This window comes from Hyperoodon ampullatus (assembly GCF_949752795.1).
Source record: "Hyperoodon ampullatus genome assembly, chromosome: 9".
Classification (NCBI taxonomy): Eukaryota; Metazoa; Chordata; class Mammalia; order Artiodactyla; family Ziphiidae; genus Hyperoodon; species Hyperoodon ampullatus.
In genome coordinates, this window is record NC_136922.1 from 91194439 (window position 1) to 91209187 (window position 14749).

The 14749-nt window shown below is 45.7% G+C and overlaps 1 protein-coding gene across 1 annotated transcript in view; it reads right to left on the bottom strand.

Annotated features, from left to right (window-relative positions):
• Nucleotides 1-14256, bottom strand: part of LOC307057997 (solute carrier family 23 member 1-like) — a gene marked incomplete at both ends in the record, with an annotated part of 50615 nt that extends 36359 nt beyond the window's left edge. Inside the window, 3 exons of the mRNA XM_079711312.1 lie at nucleotides 5125-5282; nucleotides 8085-8231; nucleotides 14215-14256. Coding sequence (XP_079567438.1) covers nucleotides 5125-5282; nucleotides 8085-8231; nucleotides 14215-14256 — 347 coding nt within the window. The remainder of the gene's footprint in view (nucleotides 1-5124; nucleotides 5283-8084; nucleotides 8232-14214) is intronic.
• Between the last annotated feature and the right edge of the window lie 493 nt (nucleotides 14257-14749).

Below are 14749 nucleotides of genomic sequence, written 5' to 3' on the forward strand. Positions count from 1 at the left end.
CAGCATATATATGGGTCTTGTTTTTGTATCCATTCAGCCAATCTGTGTCTTTTGGTGGGAGTGTTTAATCCATTTACATTTAAGGTAATTATCGATATGTATGTTCCTATTCCCATTTTCTTAATTGTTTTGGGTTCGTTATTGTAGGTCTTTTCCTTCTCTTGTGTTTCTTGCCTAGAGAAGTTCCTTTAGCATTTGTTGTAAAGCTGGTTTGTTGGTGCTGAACTCTCTCAGCTTTTGCTTGTCTGTAAAGGTTTTAATTTCTCCATCAAATCTGAATGAGATCCTTGCTGGGTAATCTTGGTTGTAGGTTTTTCTCCTTCATCACTTTAAATATGTCCTGCCAGTCCCTTCTGGCTTGCAGAGTTTCTGCTGAAAGATCAGCTGTTAACCTTAAGGGGATTCCCTTGTGTGTTATTTGTTGTTTTTTCCTTGCTGCTTTTAATATGTTTTCTTTGTACTTAATTTTTGACAGTTTGATTAATATGTGTCTTGACGTATTTCTCCTTGGATTTACCCTGTATGGGACTCTCTGTGCTTCCTGGACCTAACTATTTCCTTTCCCATATTAGGGAAGTTTTCAACTATAATCTCTTCAAATATTTTCTCAGTCCCTTTCTTTCTCTCTTCTTCTTCTGGAACCCCTATAATTCGAATGTTGGTGCATTTAATGTTGTCCCAGAGGTCTCTGAGACTGTCCTCAGTTCTTTTCATCCTTTTTTCTTTATTCTGCTCTGCAGTAGTTATTTCCACTATTTTATCTTCCACGTCACTTATCCGTTTTTCTGCCTCAGTTATTCTGCTATTGATCCCTTCTAGAGTATTTTTAATTTCACTTATTGTGTTGTTCATCATTGCTTGTTTCATCTTTAGTTCTTCTAGGTCCTTGTTAAATGTTTCTTGCATTTTGTCTATTCTATTTCCAAGATTTTGGATCATCTTTACTATCATTATTCTGAATTCTTTTTCAGGTAGACTGCCTATTTCCTCTTCACTGTTAGGTCTGGTGGGTTTTTATCTTGCTCCTTCATCTGCTGTGTGTTTTTCTGTCTTCTCATTTTGCTTATCTTACTGTTTGGGGTCTCCTTTTTGCAGGGTGCAGGTTCATAGTTCCCGTTGTTTTTGGTGTCTGTCCCCAGTGGCTAAAGTTGGTTCAGTGGGCTGTGTAGGCTTCCTGGTGGAGGGTACTAGTGCCTGGATCTTGTCTTTCTGTTGGTCAGGTCCACGTCTGGTGGTGTGTTTTGGGGTGTCTGTGGACTTATGATTTTAGGCAGCCTCTCTGCTAATGGGTGGGGCTGTGTTCCTGTCTTGCTAGTTGTTTGGCATAGGGTGTCCAGCACTGTAGCTTGCTGGTCGTTGAGTCAAGCTAGGTGCTGGTGTTGAGATGGAGATCTCTGGGAGATTTTCGCCATTTGATATTATGTGGAGCTGGGAGGTCTCTTGTGGACCAGTGTCCTGAAGTTGGCTCTCCCACCTCAGAGGCACAGCACTGACTCCTGGCTGTAGCACCAAGAGACTTTCATCCACATGGCTCAGAATAAAAGGGAGAAAAAGTAGAAAGAAAGAAAGAAAGAAAGAAAGAAAGAAAGAAAAGAAAGAAGGAAAGAAAGAAAGAAAGAAAGGAGGAAGGGAGGAAGGCAGGAGGGAAGGAAGGAAAGAAAGAAAGAAGTAAAATAAAATAAAGTTATTAAAATAAAAAATAATTATTAAGAAAAAAAAAACGGACAGATAGAACCCTAGGACAAATGGTGGAAGCAAAGCTATACAGAAAAAATCTCACACAGAAGCATACACACTCACAAAAAGTGGAAAAGGGGAAAAATCATAAATCTTGCTCTCCAAGTCCACCTCCTCAATTTGGGATGATTCGTTGTCTATTCATTTATTCCACAGATGCAGGGTACCTCAAGTTCATTGTGGAGCTTTAATCCGCTGCTTCTGAGGCTGCTGCGAGAGATTTCCCTTTCTCTTCTTTGTTCTCACAGCTCCCGGGGTTCAGCTTTGGATTTGGCCCCGCCTCTGCATGTAGGTCGCCTGAGGGCGTCTGTTCTTCCCTCAGACAGGACGGGGTTAAAGGAGCAGCCTATTCGGGGGCTCTGGCTCACTCAGGCCGGGGGGAGGGAGGGGTACGGAGGCGGGGCGAGGCTGCGGCGGCAGAGGCCAGTGTGACGTTGCACCAGCCTGAGGCACGCCGTGCGTTCTCCCGGGGAAGCCGTCCCTGGATCCCAGGACCCTGGCAGTGGCGGGCTGCACAGGCTCCCCGGAAGGGGGGTGTGGATAGTGACCTGTGCTCGCACACAGGCTTCTTGGTGGCAGCAGCAGCAGCCTTAGCGTCCCACGCCCAGCTCTGGGGTCTGCGCTTTTAGCTGCGGCTCGCGCCCGTCTCTGGAGCGCCTTTAAGCAGCGCTCTTAATCCCCTCTCCTCGTGCACCAGGAAACAAAGAGGGAAGAAAAAGTCTCCTGCCTCTTCGTCAGGTCCAGACTTTTTCCCAGACTCCCTCCTGGCCAGCCGTGGCGCACTAGTCCCCTGCAGGCTGTGTTCACGCCGCCAACCCCAGTCCTCTCCCTGTGATCCGACCGAAGCCCGAGCCTCCGCTCCCAGCCCCGCCCACCCTGGCGGCCGAGCAGACAAGCCTCTCGGGCTGGTGAGTGCTGGTCGACACCGATCCTCTGTGTGGGAATCTCTCCGCTTTGCCCTCCGCACCCCTGTTGCTGCGCTCTCCTCCGCGGATCCGAAGCTTCCCCCGTCCGCCACCCGCAGTCTCTGCCCGCGAAGGGGGCTCCTAGTGTGTGGAAACCTTTCCTCCTTCACGGCTCCCTCCCACTGGTGCAGGCCCCGTCCCTATTCTTTTGTCTCTGTTTATTCTTTTTTCTTTTGCCCCACCCAGGTATGTGGGGGAGTTTCTTGCCTTTTGGGGGGTCTGAGGTCTTCTGTCAGCGTTCAGTAGGTGTTCTGTAGGAGTTGTTCCACGTGTAGATGTATTTCTGGTGTATCTGTGGGGAAGAAGGTGATCTCCACGTCTTACTCTTCCGCCATCTGCCCCCCGTCCCTATCAGCTAGTTTTATAATCTCTAATGTCGTAGGCAGTTACTGTCCTCATTAGCCTCTGAGCAGGAAGTCCATTTCCATGAGTGGAACCAAACTGAAGTGTATTCCTGTCCCCACCTTAGTTTAAGGACGTTAACATGGTTTTATTTCCTAATTTTATTTCCCTCTTTCTTTGTATGTTTAATTAGGCTATAGATTCTTTGAACTCTAACTCCTGATTTGTTGTGTCTCTCACAGGGTTTACCAGAAGGCTAGGCCCACAGGCACTCTCAGTACTGAGATTCCAGTAGGAATATGGTACTGTATCATCTTTTTTGTCAGCATCATAGGTGTCCACAATATTAGAGATGGAAGGGACTTACAAATATAACATACTTCAACTCCCTCATGTTACAGATGAGAACACTGAGACTTAGAGAGGGTGAATGGCTTGTGCAGGTTCCCACAGCACAGAAGCCAGGACTAGAATTCAGGCCGCCAGTTTCCAAGATCAGTGTTTTTCCATAATTATAGTGAACACCATCTCAGTTTAAGAGGAGGTGCTTCCCCATCCAGAAGAGCCTTGTGTTTGTAACTCTCCATGGGGCAGCCAGGGGGGTTGCTCCTGGGTATCCAGGCAGGTGGCTGCAAGGCCTCTCTGATGCTACCGCAGCATCTGACACTCCAGGGACTGATTCTGGAAGAGTGGGAGGGGTCCCAGATTTTAGGGGCCTAAGAGACCAGACCAAACCCTACACCTCTTTGAGTCCTTGGTGGGGGATTTAGAAGAAATCTTGGTTCTCAGAGATGGTGACAGAAGGAGGAAGAGAGAGAAGGGAAATAACCTGACAAAGATGCAGGCACTAATCCCCTCTCCTCGACAGAAAATGGGAGAGCTTAAGCGTTGGCATATCTCCTGGAAATGACCTGCAAAAGAAGCACTTTGGAAAGTGCCTTTGATTTGGTTTAGGCAAGAAGACCACACAAGGAATGAATATTCTCTGGATGCTGTCTACAGACAGCCTATCCTGGAAATAATTGGCTACCTTGTATCAGCCTTCACCTGTGTGGTTTGATTCAGAAACATGATAAAGAGTAAATCCTAAGAGTTCTCATCACAAGAAAAAAAATATTTTGTTTCTTTAATTTTGTATCTATATGAGATGATGGATGTTCACTTAATTTATTGTGCTAATCATTTCTTGATGTATGTAAGTCAAATCATTATGCCATACACTTATACAATGCTGTCTGTCAATTACATCTCAATGAAACTGGAAGGAAAAAAAAGAATAAATGGACATTAGTTTTTCCTGTCAAGTCATTTTCTCTTAAGACAGGTCGGGCAGAAGCACATAGTAGGGAATGTTTTTCATTTTCCTCTGCAACTCCAGGGCTGAGCACAGACCTGGCACAGACTAGGTCAAAGCAGATTTACCAGTGAAGGGCCCCTCACTTGCACCGCTCCTTCTGAAGTCCAGGGAGGAGGCCCTACAATGTGTTCACTAGCCATATGCCTTGTAATTTCCAAAAGTAAAAGGTTTCAGGCATAATTGTCTGTAGCTATTTGTGTTACTTTCATCAAGAATCCTGGCTAATGTAGACAGTAAGTGTTGGAGCTAGGACTTGAACCCAGGCTCTCAGTTCTGGTCCTGTGCTCCCTCTATCATGCCACTCATGTAACTCATCTCAGGCTACAAGCCAAGCAAACCTTGCTGCTACCCTGGCAGATAAAAGTCAGAAACCAGGGCTTCCCTGGTGGTGCAGTGGTTAAGAATCCACCTGCCAATGCAGGGGACAAGGGTTCGAGCCCTGGTCTGGGAAGATCTCCCATGCCGCAGAGCAACTAAGCCCGTGGGCCACAACTACTGAGCCTGTGCTCTAGAGCCCATGAGCCACAACTACTGAGCCCACGAGCCTAGAGCCCATTCTCCACAACAAGAGAAGCCACTGCAATGAGAAGCCTGTGCACAGCAACAAAGAGTAGCCCCCACTCACCACAACTAGAGAAAACCCACAAGCATCAATGAAGACCCAATGCAGCCAAACATAGAAAAAAAAAAAAGTCAAAATCCATGGGGAGGAGTTTTACCTACCTGACTCCTAAAAGTATTTGCAGGAGGGTGCAAATGCCGGAGACAAAGAACATGGTGCTGATGAGGTAGCTCTGGGTCAGAGGGTCATGCTGCAAACACAGGTCCTTGGCCAGGATGAGCGGAACTGCCACGAGTCCCCCCAGGGCTGTGAGGAAGTGCTGTGGGCAGAGCAGAGAGAGGAGATGGGCTTGGAGATGCTGTAGTTGCCTACTCTACCTTCATTCCTATTCCTACTGCCAGAGGCAAGAGCTCCATCTCTGGTCTCAGAGGAGCCTGGCCTTGAGTGACAGGCAGCGAGATCCAGGCAAGCAGTGGGAAGGAACTAGAAAGGCCTGGCAGCAAGAAGCAAGGACCCGGCCAGAAGGTCTGGAGTTCAAGGGCAGGACCCTACTGCCAAGAACTGATGTTCTAGGTAAGAAATCAAGGCAGGGACACAGCACAGGAGGATATAACATGAACCAAGGAGGGGGCCTTAAGAACAAGGCAAGAGGCTCATTATTAAAATAAGGCACAAGGTGAGGGCAAGACCATTGACCAGGAAGGCCTGAGCACATTCTCCAAGACAGATCATATGTTAGGTCACAAAACAGCCTTAGCAAATTTAAGAAGATTGAAACCATACCAAGAATCTTTTCTGTCTGCAATGGTATGAAACTAGAAATCAATAACAGGAGGAAAACTGGACACAAGTTTGTGGAACTTAAGCATCACACTTCTGAATAATCAATGGGTCAAAGAAGAAATCAAAAGGGAAATCAAAAAATATCTTAAGACAACTGAAAATGGAAACAAAACATACCAAAACTAATGGGATTCAGCAAAAGCAGTTCTAAGAGGAAAGTTTATAGCAATAAATGCCTACATTAAGAAAAAAGAAATCTCAAATAAACAACCTAACTTTATTCCTCAAGGAAGTAGAAAAGGAAGAACAACGTCCAAAGTTAGAAGAAGAAAGGAAAAAACAATTATCAAAGCAGAAATAAATGAAATGAAAAACAATAGAAAAAAATCAACAAAACTAGAGCTGGTTTTTTAAGATAAGCAAACCCTTAGCTAAACTCAGAAAAAAGGAGAGAAGACTCAAATAAAATTAGAAATGATACTAAAGAAATGCAAAGTACCATAAAACATTAGTATGAACAATTACACACCAACAAATTGGGTAACCTAGAAGAAATGGATAAATTACTAGAAACACACAACTTACCAAGACTGAATCATGAATAAATAGAAAATCTGTACAGACCAATAAGTAGTGAGGAGACTGAAACAGTAATCAAAACTTTCCAATGAAGAAAAGCCCAGGAACAGATGGTTTCACTGGTGAATTCTATCTAAAGAAGAATTAGCACCAAGCCTTCCCAAACTATTCCAAAAAAACTGAAGAGGAAGAAACACTCCCAAACTCATTTTACAAGGCCAGCATAAACCCTGATACCAAAGCCAGATAAGGACACTACAAGAAAAGAAAACTACAGGCCAATATCCTTCATGGATATAGATGTAAAAATTCTCAACAGAATACTAGCAAACTGAATTCAACAGCTCATTAAAAGGGTCATACACCATGATCAAGCAGGATTTTATCCCTGGATGCAAGAATGGTCAATATACACAAGTCAAAAAATATGATACACCACATTAATAAAATAAAAGACAAAAATCATATGATCATCTCAATAGATGCAGAAAGAGTATTTGACAAAATTCAACATCCTTTCATGATAAAAATATCTACATTATCCATTTATTGGCTCATAATAATATTTTTTAAAATAGTATGACATTTGCTCTTCTTATTTTGTAGAAAAGCACAAAGAAGTTAACAAAAATGTGTATCCCATCCCTGGTACCCCACATTGAACTGTTTGTAAAATTAAAAGAAACACATCTATGAGATTAGAAAATTCAAGCTACAAAAGTTACAAAATAAATAGCGGAAGTTGAAAGCCACCCTTCCTTTCCTAGTTTCTCTTCCCAAGGCTCTATTAGTTTCTTGTGAATTCTTCAAAACATGCAAAATTACTATATATACTTATTTCTATTGTTCTCTCTCTCTTTTGTTTGTTAGTTTTTAACACAAAAAAAGATCACATTATACACAGTTATTTACTTGGCTTTTTTCACTTAATATATATTGGTGATCATTTTTTAACTGCAAGGTAGATACATCTTTCTCTTTCTAACAGCTACATAAAAAAATTCCTTGTTAGGATGTGCCACAGTTCTCTAAGATGGATATTTTGGGGGTGTTTCTAGGGTTTTGTTTGTTCATTTGTTGTGATTTTACTATTACCAAAAGAAGAACATCTTTGTACTTACCTTAAGGAGTCTTGCCAGCATATCTATAGAGAAATCCTTTTTTTTTTTTTTTTTTTTGTTAATTTGGCTGTGCCGCACGGCTTTCAGGATCTTAGTTCCCTAACCAGGGGTTGAACCCCGCCCTCAGCAGTGAAAGCACAGGGTCCTAACCACTGGATCACTGGGGTATTCCCTACAGAGAAATTCTTATGCATTAGGGACTGGGTTAAACAATATATATGTTTTACATGTTCACAGAAAAGTTGCACCAAATAACATTCCAACAAAAGTGTTTGAGAGTCCTTGTTTCCCAATATTCCCCAAGCATTGGTTATCAAACTTTTTAGTTGTTGCCAAACAAATTATAATTGGTATCTTGAAAAAAAAAACCAACACCACGATGGCCCAGTTGGTGTCCTTGATGTGACCTATTAGCTCAGCATGGGGGAGAATCCTCCCTTAACCCCATGCCCCACCCCCAAACTCCTTGAGAGAAAGAGAGACTGGAGGAGCCTTGAGCCCCCTGGAGGTCAACAACATGGAAGCCAAGAATATCAACAACATGGAAGCCAAGAATATCAGCAATTTGACCTGAGTGTGTGTTCATGTGCCTTTTGAGGCAGAGCTTCTTCGGACCCAGTGCTTATGGGTGGCATTACCTGGACTCCCAAGAAGATGCAGAGGTACCATGGTGGGATATCCAGGATGCTATAAGCCAGGTGGCTACTGCCGAGACCCCTAGGCTGGCCATCCTTCTTCCTGCCTTGGTCACCTTCATGGGAGTTGAGTACACCATCACCCCTCTGCTGAGAACAAGAGAAGAACACATTTGAGCATTTCAAGAGGAATCAAGTGAACTTTTGATGCCGAAACCTCGGCCTCTGTGCACTGGTACTGAGTCAAATCTCAGAGACAGAGTTTGGGGTGAATTTGAAAAGAATAACTTTATTATTTTGCTAGGCAAAGGGGGATACAGTGGTCTCCTGCTCTCAAAAACTGTGTGTCCCAACCTGGGAGGATTTGGTGAGGAGTTTTATAGCAACGGTTCTAAGGTGGATTTGCTGATAAGATTAGGGTGTGTGCAGGGCCTGCACTCCTTTAATCTGATCTCAGGTCATCTGATGAGTTTCTGTGGTTCTTTTAATCTGGCCTCAGGTGGTCTTCTTGAAGAGCTTCTCCGGTTCCTTTAATCTGGAATGAAGAATGCTAACATCTTCCATTTATTGGGGGTTTTAGTTCTATAAAGAGCTCAAAAGATATAGTTATGTGTATCCCTTGAGGTTGAACCAGGACCCTGTCCCAAGGCTGCACTATGGTTTCTTGGCTATTCCTCCCTTGTCTCTGCATCCCCCTCCCTTCCCTGATTAGCAACTGTTTGAGTCTGCCCTTTGGGACTCAGGGAAGGTCATGGAAGCTGGAGTCTGTTGCCTACAAACAAGGAATGGGGAACACGGAAAGGCTTCCGTGCCCAGGAGCCTCCTAGGGTCCTGCTCAGTTTCACTTTCTGATTTCAACCAGACAGATGGACAGTTTTCCAGAGGCAAGAGCGGTGGGATAGAGATAACTGCTGGCCTGCTTGGGATTTCTAGGTCAAAAGACCAGTGATTTTTCTATATTATACATCTGCAGCAAGACCTCCACATGCAGTCTGGGGCCAATCAAGAGAGGTGGGTGCCTTGCCTGAAGCCCTGGCAGAGAAGAAACTTTGTGGAGGAGGGAATGGGGGTCAACTCCACGGTCAGGAAATGGGCAGGTAAATGGGGATTCTGGCCCAGAACGGTGTAGCTGCCCTTGCATATGCTCCTACAGGCCAGCCTTGTGCCAAAGCCCTCATCACAGCATGTTGATTATAATGGATGGACTGTTTCCTTATCCATCTCTTCTGCTGGGGTGTGAGTTCCTAGAATGCATTCACTGTGCCTTATTCTTTTTGTCCCAGCTTCTAGAATAGTCTGTGGGCTCAGTCTGAACAGTCTGAGTGTGTGGATGAATGAACAGATATAACACAAATGTAAATAAGTGCAGGGCATACAGAATGCTCTAGGGTCAATAGCCAAGTTACATTCCTACCAGTTTAACCCCCAATTAACTTTGAATCGTAAACCTTCTCCTCCAACTTATTGGCTATATAGTTTACCAAACTTGGGCAGATTACTAATATTTTTAAGCCTCATTTTTCTGATCTATATAACAGAAATGTCAATAACATCTACTTCATAGTTGAGGCGGTCCTCCTCCTCCATGTGGCAGAGCACCGGCAAATCGGATCCTAATTCTTTCCCAGTACTCGGGGCCCACATCACTGGCAATGGAGAAAATGGCCCAGCACACTGAGCCTCCAGGCAGCCGGAGGAACCCAGGGCCGTGGTCAGGCTTGATGATCATGGGTGGACTGAGCCAGCCACAGCACAGCTCTGCAGAGTCACATTGTTCCTGGGCCTCAGAACAATGTTTGCTCATTAACCTTCTAGCATTTAGTTTCTGAAACTTAGATGTAAGGATTTTGTCTCTACTCATCTATTTAGCAATACCTGGAAATAAGCATCCCAAAACTGTTCCAGGAAGCATTCCCTGACTTCACTCCACCCCAGCCTCAGACCAGACGAGGCCTTCCCTCCTCAGAGGCATGTTTACTACAGCCCAGAACACACCTCACTACCATCATATGTCTTCTCGTCCAAAAGGCCATAAAGTCCCCAAACTACTCCATCTCTAGCACAGAGTTAGTGCTCACAGCACTCTCTGTTGAGCTATAAAATAAATGAACCCATGTATAAAGTAATGACCATAAAGAATTTTTCTCACGGCTTTTTAAAAATACTTAACTGGTTAGAATTCTTTGGAAACAACACGCTGATCTTATTTAGACTCCTGAAAAGGAGGAGGCACTGATGCTACTTGGTACTTGGGTCGCACAAGAAGGACGGCTGGCTCTGCCTAAGGAAGTCAACGCCAAGCCAAAGATGGCCGGGAGGCTGCTGGAGGGAAGTCTGGAGCACTTATCGCGAGGTTTTAGTGAAGGCGTGGCACAGTCAGCGAGCACGACAGCGAGAGCGGGAGAACAGGCTGAGGAAAAGAGGAGGGGCAGAAGGAAAGAGAGGCTGGCTGATTGGCTGGTTGGCTGATTGGCTGGTTGGTTGACTGATGCTGGGTAGGCTACACAGAACAGCGGAGCGCGCAGTTTGGAGTGGGGGAGACGTGGTCTGTCGTTCCCCTGCTTGGCAGCCATAGGCACTTCACTTTCCCTCTCCCAGCCTCGGTGTCCCCTTCTAACTCTGGAATGGTTGCAAAAATACTGGAAGTCTGTGTGGCTGCCTGTTACGTGCGCCGGTGATTGAGCTCACCGGGCTGGGGCAGGTACAGCTGCCAGCAAACTCACCTCATACCTTCTCCCAGGACCCGTCGGAATTCTCAGAAAGGTGATAGGGAGGGAAACACTGACTGAGGGAAATGTTAGTTTGGGGTCTTTTTTTTTTTTTTTTTTTTTCCTATTAAGAGTCAATGACTCAAAGAGTGTTCTCAGCCTGATGACCTCTGAATGTTCTAAGTTCTGTCTAGATATCAACTTGGACCATCTGAAGGTTATGGAAACCACTTCTGTAATTGCTTTAAAACAGTTTTCTGGGAAATTGACCTTGTATGAGGCCCCACATGAAAAAAAAATTAGAACTGAGAGTGGGGAAAAACTTGTCTTCGTTGAGAACGGCTGGTTCTTCTCTTCTGATAAGAGTGTGAGACTTCTGTGAAATCCGTCAGTCATGGCTGGTAGAAAGCATAGGGCCTGATCAAAATATATCTTTTGTTGTAAACTACCTTACGTCACTTATGCAAAGCACTGGGACAAAAAAAAAAATAAGCAGGTACACAGTGTACCTGAGATTGCTGTGTGTCAGAGATGAGTCACTAGCATATTAAAGACACACATAGAAACAAGTGACATCCCAGAGGTATTTTAGAGCAGGGGCTTCTCAGAAGGAGGTGGAAGAAGTCCCATCTCAGGGCATATCCGGATACGGGAAGCGCCTTTATCCCAGGAGAATCCCTGGGCAGGAAAATTCTGTGAGTCTTAAAGCAGCAGAAGAATGCCTACAAATCCCTTTTTGAAGGAAGAATGAACTCTTTAACGAAGCTTCCCTGCCAGTGAGCACTGGTGTGAGAAGGGGGGCCACAAAGTCTCCTGGTTGGAATTGTCTATCAACTCAGCACATGAGCTGTAATTTCGCCAAAGGCCTTGCTCCAAAGAGGCATTGTGCTGAGGCTTGGCATTTTATAGTGCTTTACAGTTTGCAAAGACCTTCCAATGCATCCTCTCATTTGATTCTCACAACCCAGTTTAAGGATGAGGAGACCGAGGCTCAGTGAGGTTACAATGAGGAGACTGAGGCTTGTCCAAGGTCCCCTTGTAAATGGGAGAATGGAACCCTCCTCTTTTGGTGTCGAGGGCAGTTGCTGGCAGGTGCGTCCCTGTGAGTACAGGGACAGCTCGCCAGCTCTCAGGAGCAGGCCAGCAGAGCAGCAGGAGACTCTGCTGCAGAGGGAGCAGCAGTGGGAAGGAGGGTGCCTGGGGGGGGAAGTGAATCCCTTGGCCCTCTGACTCCGTCCATCCCCCATACAGCCTCCCACTCCCCGATGTGCCCCTCTAGCTTTGCTTCCTAACACTTCCATTCAGCTGACTCTAGCCAATGGGATTGTCCATATCCCTCCAAACGTGGCCTCGATTATCCTGCCTCAGGGCCTTTGCTCACCTTGTGCTCCCTACCTGATCCCCACGACCCTGCTTCCCCTAAACCCACCTTCAAAGAGCTCAATGCCTCCTTTTCCTTTACCTCTTCTGCTTCCCCCACCCGATATGATTGCCCTCCTTGTACTCCCAACACATCTTGTCGCTCTGTTATGTAATTCACCATCTTCTCCCTTGTATCAGAAATATTTTTTTATACCCCGCTTTCCCCTAGCTAGGCCATAAGCTTTCAAGGTGGGGAAGCTGTCTTCTCCATGTTTATATCCCTAGAAGATTCTAGCAAAGCAATATGCACTTGAAAACCAAAAACATCTCAGAAAATGGCCCCTTAATCTGGGTGCTGAAACTGAGGCTATGAAGAAAATGACAAGCCAAGCCACTGAAAAAGAGTCAGATGTGTCCAGACTCCTGCACTCCCCACTGGCCTCAGGTGAGCCAAAGAGGTGGAAAACATCAGAGCCTTCAGAAAATGGAGTCTTCAACTTATTTCCCAAGATTTTTTTTTTTTTTTTGGCTTCCATAAGGTAGTGGCAGAAGTGTTTAAAAAAAAAAAAAAAGGCCCAAAATGGAGTCACTTATGCTAAGCCCCATGTCGGCAAACCAAGACTTAATATTTCACCTAACTGCAGTTTCAGTCTCTCCCAGAAATATAACTTTTAACCAGTCAGTCTGGAATTATCTGGTCAGCGCTAGTGAGCTGATTGATCTGCCTGGTAGACACCTGCTTTCAGGAAAGTGACCTCACCTGAAACAATCCACTCTTTGATAGAATAACTTCCTTGCCCTGCCTCCTTCTGCCTATAAAACTCTTCCATTTTGTACAGCTCCTCAAAGCTCCTTTTTATCTGCTATGATGGGATGCTGCCTGTTTCATGAATCATTGAATAAAGTCAATTAGAGCTTTAAGTTTACTCCGTTGAATTTTTTTTTCTTTTTTCTTTTTTCTTTTTTTTTTTTTTTTTGCGATACACGGGTCTCTAACCATCGTGGCCTCTCCCGTTGCGGAGCACAGGCTCCGGACGCGCAGGCCCAGCGGCCACGGCGCATGGGCCCAGCCGCTCCGCAGCACGCGGGACTCTCCCGGACCGGGGCACGAACCCGCACCCCCTGCATCGGCAGGCGGACTCCCAACCACTGCGCCACCAGGGAAGCCCTGAATTTTGTTTTTTAACAGAAGGAATTCTGAGGAGAAGACAGGAGATTTCTCTCAGGTGTCTTCCACAATATTCCAGAAGAGATGGTCAGGGTCTCTTTACCTGAAGGCTGACCAGCAGTGGGCAGGGTCTGACAGCCTGGCTCCAGGAGATAGTTCTGAGGGCCCAGCCTAGGTTCGTGGGCAGCACCTGTCCCACAGACACTATGGCTGCGCCTGGTGGGGGGAGGCTCTTTCTGGCTACGGTGGGCAGAGGGTCCCCACTCAGTCCCCCCTGTTGTTTTAGGTGGCCAAAATAGGTTGGAGAGAATGGTGGGACCAGGGCTCAAGGACGAGCTACAGAGGTCTCCAGATGGGTTACTGTCACTTTACTCTCTGGGCCTCAGTTTCCTCATCTGTAAAATGGGAACAGAGGTGCATGCTTCATTGGTTTGAAGGTAGAAAACAAAGTACATAAAGTGCCTGGGGCATACTGGTTATTTAGTAAATGTTAGTTCTCTCTCTCTCTCTGTCTCTCTCTGCTTCCCTCTCTCTTTCTCTTTGTTTTGCTTCAGAAAGGGCTTCTGATCAAAGAAATCATAATGCTGAGAAACCTACAAAACAAACATTTAGATTCAACTGAGTAAAGCAAAGAGGACCTTTCAGCTCTCCCTTCTTCCTTTGTAATTCATTCACAGAGTTTGGCACCCAGGGAGGAATCTTTGCCTCTGTGAGGGTGAGGTTGGGAGGACAGCTCTAATAATTCAAAGTCTTACCTAGAACACGAGTCAATGTCCTTAGCACTAAAAATGAACCCGCATTAGGACTTCATGCTGGGACCCCCTCCAGGCATCTTTCCTCCTTTCGGCTACCCCACCCCACCCCTTATGTTTCCCTCTCTTCTACCAGAGCTCACCAAGGGCTTGGGGTGCTCACAGCTGGTGACGGCAGAGTTCATGGCCGCTTAGGGTCTTCTCCTGTTGGCTTCCTCTCAGAACAAAAAAGAAGCCGCTCCAAGAGAGGAAGGTTAACTTCTCACCGCCTGCCAAAATAATCAGAGAAAGATGAGGATCTGGGCCAGCTCCGGGGAGGGTGGGGCCTCCAAGCCCCACCTGCTGGTCTGCAACAGACTCCCCCTCCAGCCCTCTCCGGTCACACTGCAGGGGACAAAGGTGCCTTCAGTGGCAGGGAATGTTTCACAATTTGATAAGTATGGTTAATTGCAGGAGAAGTTAATGATCCCTCTTGGTACCAAGGAAACAAATCAGGGTGCAGCCTGTTGGGATGCGGCAGGAGAACACTTTCCGGAAGCCAGGTTTCCAGGGGCAGGAGATGAGGGGGATGAGGGTGAGGCTCTGGGCTGAACATAGAGGCTTTTCTGTTTTCTAAAGCTGATTTCTAGTGACTGGCTGAGCCGGAATGAAAGCATTGCAAAAGTAGCGCAAGTAGCC